Below are 15,830 nucleotides of genomic sequence, written 5' to 3'. Positions count from 1 at the left end.
AGGAGCTTGAGGCAGGATTTATGAAACAAATTCATATACGTTTTAAGTTTTCTAGTAATGATGTCAGATGAAGCGTTCCAAACCAAAAAGAATGAGCCCTCTAGTGTATCTCTCCATTGCCTTGAACAGGCTGTGTGCTGCAAAATGTGCTGCAATGGTGACCGGAATTTCTAGCGCTGTCCTGCGGATGTGACGTCAAATGACGCTGCATGCACGTTCTCCCCGTTTTCCCGTGCCGGCGTCGCTGTTGGCTGCATTACCCCCGCCGGCCGTCTTGGCGAAGGGTGGCGCTAATGAGTCATTTCTTAAAAGTAGCCTCATGCTCCTTTAAGCAAAATCTTTCCAAGACTGAGCTCATTGTCTGTCCAGCCAGTCATTCCCTACCACCTCGGATAAGCGTGCAGTTTCCTTCACACTTGTACCCACATCTTCTGCTAGGAATCAGCTGACCTGTAAGGAACATGTTGCCTCCATTTCCCGGTCTTGCAGATTTGCTTTTTACAATATCAGGAAAATCAGAGCCTTCCTGACAGAACATATGGCACAGCTCTTGGTTCAGGCTCTGGTCATGTCACGCATTGACTACTGTAATTCCTTGTTGGTCGGCCTCCCAGCATGCTCAGTTAAACCTCTGCAGATGATCCAGAATGCAGCAGCACGTCTGGTCTTCAACCAGCCAAAGAGAGCTTGTGTCACTCTGCTGCTAAAAGCTCTGCTTCTGGCTTACCAAACAATTACCCAAACAGCTCCTGCTCACCTTCACTCCTTTGCTCTGGCAGTGAGAGGCGCTTGCTGCTTCCACCACAACGTGGTATGACATCAGTAGCCAGACAATTCTTCTCCATTGTTCCCCAATGATGGAATGACCTACCAAACTCTGTCCGATCTGTAGGGTCCGTACCTACTTTTAGGAGCAAGCTAAAGACTCAGCTCTTTAGGGAGCATTTTTGCATTTAGTTAACTTTTCTGGTCACCAGAATGAGTTAGATTTGTCCAGCTCTTTGCATGACCAAGATGGTGAAATTAAATTTTTGCTGAATAAAGGGACTGTTGTAGTTGGGTGGGGGAGAAAACAAATCCTCTATCACTAGCATGTCAGCACTTGTGTCCAACTGGACTCTCAGCAGTCTGACCAGCACTTATCCAGCTGTACCCTCTTATGTGATTTCTTGCTTGCGTTCTCTCAGATGTAAGTCGCTTTGGATAAAGCGTCTGCTAAAAGACACTAGTAGTTGAAGGATACAGCACATTAATTTGGCGCAAGAAAAACAAGCAATGAATAATATGCTATAGTTATTTTTTTGCATGAGTCCACACACCTTTTGTGACTTTCTTGTCAGTGTTGGAAGTTGGCTTTCAGTCCTGGAAAGACCATTGCTGGAGTATCTTGGCAAGAGAGAGGGGGGTTCCTTCATTGCACTGGGTAATTACTGTGGGAGCTGCTGCATTGTAACTATTTTGAACAGGTTGCAACTCGGATGGGTTTGACCACAGACACTTGCAAACACAAGGTTACAAGCAGAGGTACAGGGGCCCATTCGACCAAGACCCGTTTGACCTGTAAGATGAGTTATATCATCAGTGGAGACAGAATATGTTCTCACTTCTATCCTCAGCTCTTGTGGTTAATGTCATTACTAATGAGTTTTCCCAAGGTCGGGTCTTTTTGTTGGATACATTTTCAGTATTCCCATAAATGTCACTCATACAAAGTGGACATTTGCCAGGCTTCATTGTTGGGTTTGTCTCATCAAACATGTGTTCAAGCTGCTAGATCCAAACAGCAGCTAACGCAGTACGCTGCATCAACACACATGATTCAAATTAATGGCCGTCATCAGTTTGTCATCAAAACTCTATACAGACACAGTCATTTGCTATAGGCTGTATTGAAGTGAGAAGCGAGAGAAACATCTAAAACACGCAGGACAGCGGCCCTTGAGGAACAGGGTTGGGAAAAACTGGGCTGGACAACAGCACCCTCACTGCCATTAGGTATTGAGATGAGATATTTGGACCTATTGTCAAACACTTTGCTGGGTCAGTGGGTCCTGGGTTTCTCCTGGTATATGAAAATGCCCTGCCTCATGTGGTGAGAGTATGCAGGCAGTTACTGGAGGATGAAGGGATTGACACTATTTACTGCCCCCACACTCATCTGACTGTAATATAAGAACTATATATATCACATGCAGTATATCAAGAGTCTTTGATATATATATGTAATCTTGTCATTCCAATATAGAAAGCTTAAAAATTAAACAATTTAACTACTTTCTCCTTAAAAGTGTAGTATGTTTAAGTCTGAGGATCTGTTGTGGGATGTTGTTTCTAAATTGTGTTATGTCATCCTGGCCTTCTCTCCACTAGTTAGGGTTAGAGAACTCCAATGGACATAACAGCTGTGAATATCATGGTTATTCCACCAAATATGGATTTCAAAAGTATTTTTAAGTTTAAATGATGACCATGTTTGCTTTGCATTCTTTGACTTCTGAAAATTGTATGTTTTTGTTAGTTTTATTGTTTGTCATTTTCTGCCAATTAATTCTCTAAATCCCAGTATTTTCAAATATTGTCCGCATAGTAAAGAATGAAAATTGTCTTTTTACCCGAACACATATCCTTTTATTGTAAAATCAGAAAGACTGATATTTTTGCTATAGTCTCTCAATTGAATACAAAGGTGACGGGCAGTAAGGAGGCTTTTTCAGCTCGTCCACTCAGATGCAGTTCTCAGATACAGCCATCAGATGTCGCTCTTTAAACTATCAAATGCTTCCAAGAAGCACATCATTCTTGAGGCTCAGTGTGTTTCACTGCTTCATTTCACTGTCGCTAGAAACCTTCCTTTTACAGGCATTTTATATCTGCTTTTTAGGTCATTGTTTCAGATAGAAACTCAAAGGGACTGGTCAAATGTTCTGCGTGGCGGTTCAAGAAATTCATGACTCTGGATGTCTGCGCCAATACAAACATTAGAAAAACATGAAGGAGTTGTAAGAAAAGAACGAGGATCATCTTGAACTGACAAATAAACTGAGAGAAAAAGCAGGGATTTTAGGCTCCGTTTAGACTGCAAGTCTTAATGCTCAATTCAGATACTTTTGGCTGTTCACATTACCTTGCGGTTTTGAACTGACATGCATGTGCAGAAGAACAATAACAAAGGGCAAAGGCAACGGATTGGAGCTATGGTAGGGATAAACAGTGACAAATGTCGACGTATAGGCTATTGACATAAAAGTTGCATCAAATCCACCTGTTCACACTGGTTCACACTTTTTTCCACATTGGAAAAAATCAGACCTGGGTCTGATTCAGGACCACATATGGAAGTGGCCAGATTTGAGTGTTCACACTACTCTTGAAGAAGTCTGACCTTGTCACTTGACTCCCCAAAAATCAGATTTGAGCCACTTTTGCCTGCAGTCTGAACAGCCCCTTGGATGGTCTTGATTGTGTAGAGGCAGCGCAGCTGTCCAAGCGGACTGCACCTGTAGAGTTCTGTCAGAAACAATGGCAGAGTCGCTTTACACACTCAACCTCAAACGTGCAGCTCGATGTCCTCAGTGAATTTCCTAAATCAAAGAATTTTGTTCCAACCAGGATCTGGGTGGGCCCAGAATAATTGTCTTCAGAACAAAACTGTGTCTCTACAAACAGTAACCAGTAAACAGAAATTGCATACTCCTGGGAAACTGTTAAATCTTTATTTTAATAAAGCTTTATGTTTTTATTTGGAAAACACTTCCTGCCTAACTTGTAGTTTTTGTAATCTATTTGGGGTTATATTAGATAGCTAGAACAAGAAAATGTTTATTTATTTATTTATTTTGTTAAGCATGTTTAATGTTTTAATGTCGGTTTCACAGAACCAATATAGCTAAAGGAGGGATGTGAGAGAAGATATTACAACAGAGAAGGTAAATGGGATCCATTTATGGCGTCCCAGGTGGATTAAGTGTTTAGGTTTTGGAAAAATAAGGATTCTAGCACATTAGTTAAGTATACAAATTCAGGACAAGATATGTAATAATATGCAAAACAAGTTGCACCTTGATTTGGACCATGTTTTAACCGCATCGGCCAGGTAGGATTTATTCAGCGGTGGAAAGAAACTACAAATTGGTACATTTACTTGAACGAAGGTTATTGCTACTTCTTCCACCACTGCATTTATTGTAAACTAGTTATGTATAACTAGTTATACATCTCTACAAACTGTTATATTTCTGTAAAGGCTTCCCATTATCATGCATTTATCTCTATAATGTAGATCCTGGCTATGAAAGTGTCAACTCTTGTCATTTTTGGCTATTATCGATTTTGCTTTGCATGCCTGTGCTTATACAGTAAGAAAATCCCTATTGATTTTGTGGACCACATGACCTTCTCTGTAGTGCCACGATCAGAACAATGTTCATTTTATAGTATTTTATATTCTTTCTTTAGTGTAAATCTTTTGTTAGCTATAGTTGAAAGTAGATATAACTTACGGTACATCAATGAGTGAGGGAAATCAGGTATAATCTTTTATAGATCTGAGTGACCAGTCTTGCATCCTATTCATCTCAATATGGACTTGAGATTTTGCTGGATGACAATAGAGACTCTAGTTCTTTTTCCTTTCTCATCTGTCTCTCAGGTTAGTTCAGACTTTAAGAAGATCACTGAACTGAATATTGAGCCAATATACATGGCAATGTTATACCTTTATACATTCAAACTGATGTCCTTGTGAAGAAAGGTGCTGGAGGAGAGAGACATCAGGCACAAATGCTTGTTCTACTTCAGGTATTGACATGTATCCCCTAACTATTCAATTTCTGCTGTAAAGGGATAGTTTAGATTTTTGGAAAAAGTTTCATGAAAGGCTTCCCAACAGTATGGTATGTACACCTGGGTCACCATCATGAATGAGTTTCCTGTTTTGGGGGATCTTGCGTTTTCCAGTGAGAAAGTAGTTCCATATGCGGCAGCCTTACAACCAGCCAAGTTTTGATCTCCAAAATAGTATGTAGGTGTTACAGTACACTATTTTGATGTGCATGTAATGTATTATTTAAAATTTGTCAATTCTTCTGGGTTTTTTTAATGTTTCATAGGTTGAAAGTGGTAACGTGTATAGCACCTGTTGCTATATGAGATATTGTGCTTGGCCAGTATATTGGAGACCCTGAGGGGGAGGAACACTCCCAGCTGGGACACCAATTCCTGCACATATACCTTTGCCACTGCAGTCCTTTATGTTTATAATGAAAGATGGGATGGTGAGGCTTCCAGCTTCATATTTTATGCTTTTATGATTTTCACCATGATGATTTTTCTCCCTCAACTGCTTCTTCAAGTATGGTCTATCTGTGATGTGCTCCTGCAACATCCATCAGGAGTTCCTTTCATTCTGCACTGTGGTAAAGCTCTAAATGAGCCAAAAGCAGAAGTACATCTGCAGTTTGTGGACATTCCAGGAGACATTTTTGATGGCCGGTGTCAAAGGAACTGTATTACAGCTGTAATTCCATTGTGTCCTTATACATTGACAAATAAAACAGACCTACCTACCTGCCAACCAACCAGATAGATAGATAGATAGATAGATAGATAGATAGATAGATAGATAGATAGATAGATAGATAGATAGATAGATAGATAGATAGATAGATAGATAGATAGATAGATAGATAGATAGATAGATAGATAGATAGATAGATAGATAAAATCATTGCTGTTTAGCATTTACAACTTGCATCTGAGACAGTTTAAAAGCCCTGGATAGATGATTCACCTTAAATAATAAATGACACGTACAGTAGATCTGTCCCTGTTGGTCTCTGCATTTGTAACTTTATAGAGTGCACTCAGACCATGATTATTGATAGAGGTTGTGAATTTAGTGGCTGTAAGTCATTTCGGGTCAGAAATAGATAGTAAATCTGTCCAAGTTGCCCCCAGTATTTATAAGTTTTAAGAATACACTCAGGATGTGTGCATCTAAGTATTTCTGTTTTTTATTTAATTTAAAAAAAAAAAAGCAATAGCCTCAACCAGCCTGTTGATAAGTTCTCATGGATAGTAAACATGAACACATACCATCTACAGGAGACTGTCCCTGGGCTCCTTGAGAGGCGGTGCTTTTCACGGCAGGAGTGCATTTTGCATTCCATGGGCTGGTACCCTTCCATATAAGAAAGATGGTCCAAAGCTATTTCAGTTACTATTGTGGTTTTGTCTTTCTTTAATGGAAAGGTACCAACACATTTTTCCACATGTACAAAAAGTCCAGTAAACACATGATGATGCAAAAGCCAGAGTCTTATGACCCTCCTCAAGCAATTTTGCAGGGCTGAACAGCTTGATGTTTTCATGGTCACACATGCTAAAAAAGCCAGTTAACAGAAATTGTAGCCAAACCTGGCAAGACTTATTATTCCATTTAGATCTCATCTTTAGCCTTCCAATTTACTGTGACATACTTGTGACTGAAGCATTGGGACCATATGTTTATTAAATCCAATAATGTATTTCACATATTATTTCACGGTCTGTATATGTGATATTGTATATCACATATACAATAATGTATATCACATATAATCTATATGTGATATACATTATTGCCTATTAGCTAAAAAAAAAAGTCATTGTTACCGTGATATATACCAATATATGTATGTATATCACGGTAACAATAAAGGTTTTTTTTTCTTTTGGTAAACATTATCTCTCATGAATGAGAGTATGTTTGTATGTGTTTATGTATTTTTTTTAATTTTTTTTTTTAATTTTTTATGTTGTATATCTTGCTATTGGGTCAAGAGCCTGTAATAAAGTTTATATATATTATTTACAGTAACAACATATAAACGAGAAAATCGTTTATGCCAAGAGATGTAACATAAAATATAATAATAAAAGTTTAAGATAAAAGAAAATCAAGTAAAAGAAAGAAAGAACAATAAAGAAAAAGAGCCAAAACATACTGTAATTACAAATTTATATGTGATTTCTGAATTTGTCATATTTGCTTTTTCATTCTTAATATGCTTCATAATTGTGCCATATGTTTTAAGAGCTAGATGAAAATGTTCAAATTTGGGTTTGGAGTTTGAACTTGTTATATACAGTCAATGAGATGAGATGACTTTCTTGTAGATTTGAAGATTTGGAATGGAATTGATATCAGTGGAGTCAGAAAAATAAAATTGTGTTGTTTCTCACTCTCTTCATAACCTAAATTAATATCTCTTTCGGAAAAGTAGACCAACTTGTAGTTTTTCTTTACTTTAAAGATGACAGACACTGTTGTTCAGATGACGTGTCTATCGCCCTTTAGCTTCCCAGAATCCAATGCGGGACTACAGGCCACGTCATTGCAGCGCATGCGCAGAGGTGTTCTAGCGTTGAGCTGAGGTGGACGTGTTTCATTGTAAAAGTTGCACTAAAGTGTATCTACAGCCCAGAAACGGTTAAAAAAGATTAGACTCCGACTCCACAATGATCCGGATAGCCGCATTCCTGACTCTGCTGGTGGTTAGTGCCTGTTCTGGTAAGTGTGCGGAGAACCAAAGGACATTATTTGGTCAATTAGCCTGAAACGCTAACCAGTTATAGTCATCTGTCTCTTTTTTTGTTTTTTAACTGTTTGTGAATGCGATATCTTTATTGATGCATCAGTGGCATAGTTCTTTTTTAAAGTGAAGCTCAAATGTGTGTTTGTGGTGCCAGGGGAGAGCTGCACAGACCCAGTCATCACCCCGTCGGCCTACACCACGAATGACGCCGTCATCTCCTCCGAGTCCGTGTTCATCGTGGAGCTCAGCCTCACCTGTGCCAACGGAGCACAGGTAAATATCCACCTTTAATCCACATTAAAACAAATCACTGCTACCGCGGAGTGTCTGAAGCGTCACCTTTGTCTTGCAGAGTGTGACTCTCTACGCTGATGTCAATGGAAGGCAGTTCCCGGTGACCAGAGGCCAGGATGTTGGCAAATATCAGGTATGCAGAGGAGGATTAAGGTAGTCATGGGCCCCTAGGCTTTTTTAATTTAAAATAATTTTGTGCAATGTGTAACAGTGCACATGGCAGTAGCACTAATTTACTATAACAGCCTTTAGTTGTAACAAAAATACTACGGAAAGCCATTAAAGTAAATCTGCAAGCTGTGTGTGTGTGTGTGTGTGTGTGTGTGTGTGTGTGTGTGTGTGTGTGTGTGTGTGTGTGTGTGTGTGTGTGTGTGTGTGTGGCAGCAATGTAACAGAACTGCAGCCCAGTAAATAAACACAACTTACCTTCACAGGGCTCTCTTTCTTGTTTTCCTGGATGAGAGGTCTTTGATGAGGCTGGTAAAATCCTGCTTTCTAAGAATATCACTCTCAATGCTCATCAAAGACAGGAGATTGAGTCTGTTTTGGCCCATTGTGGATCTCAGTTTATTCTTTACAAGTCCAAATTTTGAAAATGATCGCTCCCCACTGGCATTGGTAACAGGTAAAGTCAAAAAGTCTGTTGCTCCGAACCTGTCACGGCCCAACTGCTCACAGTCCGGTTCAGTTGCCATCTGCTTGTTTTTTCTTCTTTTATGTCTGTGTGTCACCCACCAGACTTAAAATACCATGTTAGCTCTGGAATCTTCATTAATAATTGCTTGTCCCTTTTTTCTTTCTCCCCCTGCGCTTGTTTCTGAGCGCCACTGAGTTTCTTGTCGGACAATTTGCCGCTGTAAAGGCTGATTTATGGTTCCGCGTTAAATCGACGCAGAACCTACGCCGTAAGGTACACGCCGACATGCGCCGTACGGTGTGCGTCGCAGCGTACCCCTACGCCGTAGGCTAGCATTGTAACGGAAGAACGACAAATGTAGCCTATTTACATTAAAAAAAAAAGTCTGACCAATCCAAGGGCCCCTCCACACGTGGGGCCCCTAGGCTGCAGCCTAGGGAAGCCTGTGCATTAATCTGCGCATGCAGGTATGGGCTCAGTGTAGCCACTGGTTAATTAAGGCTTACTGATGTACTTATATGAGATAAGATGAATCTTTATTGTCTCCCTTAGGAGAAATTTGTCTCGGACACGAGAGGCACAGGCGACAATCACACTCCAATAAACATGGAAACATAACCCCAAAGTCTTTACCCACATATACAATCAAACCATACTATAGTTAACACGCATCAATTCCCACTCCCAGTTCCCAGAAAACCTATTACACAATACCCCTGAGTAGAAGAAAAAAAATCATTGCACAGAGCCCGACTGAACTTATTGCTCAAATGTCCACATTATTGCACAAATGAACTACACAAGAGAAACCTACACATTATTGCACATTTCTTTCCTCACGTCACACACACACACACACACACACACACACACACACACACACACACACAGTTCATCTCCTACTGTTCACTAGTTTGATTGATAGTGGGACAAATGAAAATGTATGCCTGTTCAATTTACACATAGGTTGCAGAAGAAGGAATCTTCTGCCTGAAGGCATTAACAAATACCCCTTATGCAGGATATGGTTTGGGTCAGCAGTGACTTTTTGGCCTTGGTTCATCACTGTCTGCTCAAAAATCTCCTGGAGAGAGGATGGGGGCAGCAAACCGATTATTTTTCCTGCCCTTTATGCTGAAGTGGGTTGAACAAATAACGTTAGTGAAATGAATGAATGAATGAATGAATGAATACTTTATTACAGACTCAAAAGGTTCCATATAAAATACACAAAATTACAGGTCACACATTAAAATACATGCAAACATCTGTTCCAATGTTTCCATAGTCCAGATGTGTGCCTTGTATCACTTCGTTTGATGTTAGTGAGTGCAGTTATTAGACAATTTTCTGAATCATGGAGTCGACACATAAATTTAAACATAAAATTCCTCGGCAGAGCATGGAAGGTGGGGACATAACAATTAACAAATAAAGTGCTTGCACTTGTCCATCTTGGAAGCTTAAGGAGGATCCTGAACGCATCATTATTTGCTACCTGCAACTTCTTTAGCTTGGCGGTGGTGTAATTACACCAAAGGTGAGCTGTGTAAAGAGGTGTACATAGGCTCTAGATTTACTTTAACGTCAGCTGTGCACATGTGGAATCTACGGGTAAGCATATTGGCCTGAGTATAGAGCTTACAGCATTGACGCTGGATGTCGTCATCATCACATAGATCCTCATTTATGATGTGACCCATCCTCCTTAGCTTTAACAATCAGAATAACACTCTTCTCAGGGTTAAACACAATATCATACTGGACTCCATAGCTAGAGCACACTTTAAGCAGTTGCTGTAGCCCAGCACTGTATGGAGACATGATGACCAGGTCATCAGCATATATGAGGTGATTAATAAAACTATCACCTATCATACATCTGGTCTTGCACTGACTAATCTTCATGGAAAGATTATCCATCTAAATATTGAAGAGGACAGGTGACAAAATGCCACCCTGTCTCACCCCATTAGTTACATGAAAAGGTGCAGATATACCACTGCCTCATCTGACTTGCATGGTCTGTTGTGTGTACCAGAACTGCAGGATCCTTATCAGGTAAAGTGGGACACCACGCTCTTGCAGTTTGGAAAACAGTTTACCAATTGATATTTCCTCGGTACAATGATTAAAAAAAAAAAAAAAAAAAAAAAAGAATCCCAGGATAAAAGGAATTCCTCTTAAATGTGTTGTCAGTAAATCAGTAAATGTGTTGGCTATTTGCCCTCCACAGTTGAAGAAGCTAGATTCAGCCACTGAACCAGATGTTCCTCTCCCTGCATGTCAGTGGCCTCATGCAGTTTTGGAAACATCTGGAATATTGGTCAACATCTGTCTGTCGTTTTGTTTGTTTGTTGCTTAATGTGTGTAACCCACCATTGACTCAAAATGTATAGTCTATTGTTAACTTCTGCATTATGTTCTCTCACACAAGCATAGTGCATGTTTTCATTGCTGTGTATTCAATTGCTATACTCTTTGTCCAGTCATTGGTAATTTGAAGATACACACCAGAGAGCATGTTATTCCTGCTGGTTATTCATGTTGGTTTAGTGTATAAGACCCCTTATCGAGGTCACTCTTTTGATGATGATCAGGGCCATTCAGTTGTGTCTCTGGTCTCTAGGCAGATGCCAGTTCCCCTGCCTTCAACCCACGCTGGTGAATGTCACCCTTGTTTTTTCTCCCCACAACCTTGTGCTTGGTGTAGCAGTATAGAAAACTGTTATCCACCTGCTGCAGTTTCTGTCTGGAGCAGCCCTCCAACTTATCTTAACAGCAAAGGAAGAGCACAGACATCTGTCCCAGACCAAAGTCTGCCTGTGGAAGGAGAGACTCATCAGCGAGAGTGCTGAATGTCACTGAGACTGCCAAAACAATGACTTTGCTTTCACTTTAAAAAAAATGTTAAAGCATGTAAACTATGCACATTTTTAAATGTAGAGCTCGTGCAGTGGTCAGCTCAACTGATTAGTGATGTCCATGAGCTTAAAAGCAAAATACTTGTTTAATTGTTAAAGCAAGTATTTGCTCTTTCTTCTCCTTTGAGTGTGACTGTGAGATACCCAACCGAAACCTCTTAGGAAGAAAAAAAAAAGATGCAATTTATCAACACAAGCCTCCCTTCCCTGCAGGTGTCCTGGAGTCTTCCTCACAAGCAGGCCAGCTCTGGAACATACCAGGTCAAATTCTTTGATGAGGAGTCCTACAGTGCCCTGCGCAAGGTGAGTTTTTCATATGTAGCTGAACAGCTTAGACTTCACAGACTCTGCCATCTTCCTGAGTGTATATGTTTTAATGTGAGCAACATATCTAATCTCTGTTTTTCAGGCTCAGAGAAACAATGAAGATGTAAATTCCATCCAACCTCTCTTCTCTGTCAATATTGACCACAGGGTGAGACTTGCTGCACTCATAGTCACGGTTCACTATTGTATTGCAGCAGCTATTGATGTTTATCTTGCATCAGTTTTATTGAGTCACATGAATTCCTTGTGTATGTTTTTGAAGTGATAGAGCCATAGAAAATCATCGTCTTACTCTGCAGTCTTTATAAACCTTTACATCCTTGAACCCAACCAACTGCTTCAGTCTCTTGTTACAGTTTTGCAGTTCTCATCATTGACATTTTGAGCCAAATATCTCACTGTAATGGCTGAATGATTAAATATCCTTACTTAATCATTATAAGAGCAGGGGAAAAAAAAGGCACAAGTATTTTTGAACTTCTATTCACAACAAAGCCAGAGATACATAACTAATATTTTCTGCCAGGAGTCTTTAATTTAATTTATATATTTTGCCACAAAGTCTAAGTGTGTGTGTGTAGGTGTATACACAGATATATATGTCATTGATGGGGGGAGATGATGCACTCAGTTAATATCATTCCTATTAAATAAATCAGTTTGTTCAGACATGAGTTCTCAGGTTTTTTTAAGCATAGTACTAACCATAAAAACCAAATGACACTGCAGTGTATATCTGAAATGTGTGTCCTTTACTGCTAACATCTTATTTATTTTATTTTTTTCTCCATGTTTCTCACTACAGGGAGCATGGAATGGCCCATGGGTATCAACGGAGGTGGTGGCTGCCCTAATTGGTATCTTGTTGTATTACATGGCCTTCAGTGCCAAGAGCACCATCCAAGCGTAAACTGATCTACGCCCACTTTTTGGACACTGGTTCATTAAAGACTGAATCGTGGTGGAGCTCGACTAACAGTCCATCATCCAGTGTTGCAGGGGAATCAACACCATCCTGCATCTTGGTCTGCACTTGGATCAAAAAGCAAACGTGGCGGTCCTTTTTTTTACTTTTTTTTTTTTAAATTCAGACTGTATCTGATCAGGCTCGCCAACTTTCCGATTAATTTAGCTGCAGGCCATCCTAGCTGTGTTTTTTCTTCTTTTTTTTAAATTGTCAAACCTATGACCCTGGACTGAACTAATAATAAAGAGAGAAACAAAAAACGCAAACTTGGGCAGATATCCAAGTTGGGCGTTCCAAGCACAAGAAGTTAAAATGACTGTGCTGGCAGGCCAGAACAGGCCTTCATTCCCTTGTCTCTTGCAAGAAAATGAAAATAAATATCCTGTTCTAATTAAATATGTTGGTTCTGCTCCTGTATAAATTAGTTTTTTTCCAAAAACAATGTGGAAAACTCGTGATTTCTTTTTCCTTAGCAACAGCTGCCAGTTTTAAATGTCAAGTGTCTAGTTGACGTAGTTGCTCCTTGAGCTTGTCTTCGTTAAGTAATAGATTGAGTCAAACAGATTTATTCATTTACAGACTAATTGTTAGAGCAATGGAAAATTGTTATACAGAGCTGCTTTTGCTATTTTCATTCAAAAACAGATTCAATCAAAAAGGCAAATACGCCCCATCTGTAGGGCTGCTTGATCATGTGGGGGGATAAAAAAAAAAATATTTAATTTGGTCACAATATTGAGATATCAATGATTTAAAACCATTATCCACTGACTTAAGACATGGTTCATCTATTGGATTTAAAACATTAACGTGTTTACAATTTTAATGGTGAATTTAAATCTGGGATTAAATGAATGTTCAGCGTAAATAGAATTTATTCAGCCAAGATGGCAAATGCTGGTATAGGTGCTGAAATAATCCAATAAGCACTTTTGGCCAGAAACAACAGCGTGACCCTGATATTACTTAGAGGACCTAATGTGACAAAAAAGAGGAAAGTAAGTGGAGCCAATGCCCAGCTTGGCAGGTTTCCTCCAGACCACAAGATCACAGTGTCTTTGTGACTAGATTAGATTAACGTCCCAGCATACCCAAAGCATAGCAGTATCCTAGAAGATGATGCACCAAGAAATAAATACAGCATGGTTTGCAGTTTGTTTTAATTCATTAAACAGCCTTTGAAGCTGCTTGGGTTTCCTTTGACCTGCAGTGCAATTAATTGAACACACTGTGGCAGCTTTGCGCACCGTTTGAAGTTTGTCAAAATTCATGCATGACTTTTACGGCTGCAGAAATAGTGTGCAGCAGCGTGATCTATTTTTCCTTAACTTTCATCCGCATCGTTGCATCAATTGCTGCTTAAAACTTTGTTGACGTGATCTAGTTTGTTTGGTGTAAACTTGGCGGTGCTACTTTGTTGCCGCTCCGCTCACGTAAGCCTGCATTTCTCACCGGGTCTTCTGGGGTGACATGTAAGCAGTGTACATTGAGTAATTTGATCTCCTCATAAATATTTTATGTCGCAAAAGTGCACAGGATGTTTCTCAGATGCCTGACGTTTGCGTGCCTTTCCCACCACACACACCCTTCATATAAGCACGACTTGGATTCTGGATTCTGGCACTGATGTGCAAGGAGACGAAGTGCGCAATTCAGACAAGATCGGAACTGGACTGAATCCAACACCACCTCAAAGACTGAACTAATACGCAGTGGAAAGACGGGGATGACTGGATGGTGGGATATAAATAGAACAGACAAGCAAACAGTTAAAGACCAATGGATTAGTGCTGAAATAAGACTCTTCCTCATCCTCGGTGTTTGTTTGGAGTAGATAACTCCAACCAACACGCATGTGGATGAGGAATGGAATATCTTGATCTTATTTTTTTTCCAGGATTAATGGTTCACACACTAATACTAAAGTATTTTAAACGATCTTAAATCACATTTCTATTTTTACTGAATAACACAGTGTCATCTGTGATAAATAGTGCAGAATATGCAGGTAATTTTGAGGTAGGCTACCTTTTTAACAAAAGGTTTTACTATCAATAAGTGAAAAAGAAAATAGCAAAGGAAAAAGAGTTTTGGGGAGTTTTGATTCTTTACTTGAAAAATAGTTTTTCAATGCAGCACGTTTAATATTTATTTGCTTTAAATAGCAGGCTGCAGCTCACTTTGATCAACAAATCAGCTGCTCCCGTGTGTAATGAACCTTGATGCTGCAGGAAAACCGAATGATGAGACGATTCTCAGATATTTCAGTTAATCCCACTGAACCGGGTCATTTCACGACGTGCTGGTATTTGAGTTGTGAAGTTATTGGAAAAGAAAAGAAAAACTAACTGTGGAAAAATCCGAGCATGTCTGAGTAAAGTAGGTTTGACAGAGGTGTGTAAAACATCAGCTGCAGGGGCAGACAGTGATGGGCTTAGTGGGATTCAGCGATGTGGAAACTGGCGTCTCACAAATGATTCTCACATGGAGTCACACTTTTTCTGTCTACAGTCTGCCTCTGGCATCTTTTTTTTTTCTCCTTGATATTCTCACTTCTCTTTTTGTTTAACTGAGCTAAATTGTAGCACCGCAGATCTGTGGAATAACCCACAACGCACGCCGTTTTCCCCGAATGCCTCCACTTCCTTAGCTGTAATAACAGTTATTGTTCTGGTTGTTTTCATGGATGTGCGTCCGCGTTGAGGCGCGTAGACGTGGACCCCCTTCAACTAAAACTGTATGAAGAGAGTGAAATAATAATCAGTCATGAGCTGTGTGTGTTTTCTCTTCATTCTCTTCATTATATTATCTTTTTCTGTCCAGCTTGGGCATGCTCTAATCCGCTTTGTCTGTCCATGTAATTTCCAGTTGAAAACAAACTATATATGGGAAAAAAAATGATACGCACATTTTTACTCACTATAGTCATGATCTCTATCATATCAAACCTCTCATTTCACATTAGAATTTAAACTGATATTGAAACATTTCTGTCGCACATGCATTTATGGTGAAATAAGTTGGAGTTTACAACAAATCATTTCTCAAGCATGTTAAATAATTTCCTATAAAAGTAGTTTTTATCAAACTAAGTCCATGTGCATGTT

The 15,830-nt window shown here is 39.6% G+C and overlaps 1 protein-coding gene across 1 annotated transcript; it reads left to right on the top strand.

The window, feature by feature from the left end:
- Nucleotides 1-7,374: 7,374 nt before the first annotated feature.
- On the top strand, nt 7,375-13,165 carry ssr4 (signal sequence receptor, delta). Its single transcript, XM_061736211.1, has 6 exons — nt 7,375-7,549; nt 7,729-7,847; nt 7,927-8,001; nt 11,643-11,732; nt 11,839-11,904; nt 12,562-13,165. Exons 1-6 carry the CDS (start codon nt 7,498-7,500, stop codon nt 12,664-12,666), a joined length of 507 nt encoding a protein of 168 aa, XP_061592195.1. The 5' UTR covers nt 7,375-7,497; the 3' UTR covers nt 12,667-13,165.
- The last annotated feature ends 2,665 nt before the right edge of the window (nt 13,166-15,830 follow it).

This window comes from Cololabis saira, chromosome 12 (assembly GCF_033807715.1).
Source record: "Cololabis saira isolate AMF1-May2022 chromosome 12, fColSai1.1, whole genome shotgun sequence".
Taxonomy (NCBI): domain Eukaryota; kingdom Metazoa; phylum Chordata; class Actinopteri; order Beloniformes; family Belonidae; genus Cololabis; species Cololabis saira.
This window is presented reverse-complemented; position numbering and strand designations above follow the sequence as displayed.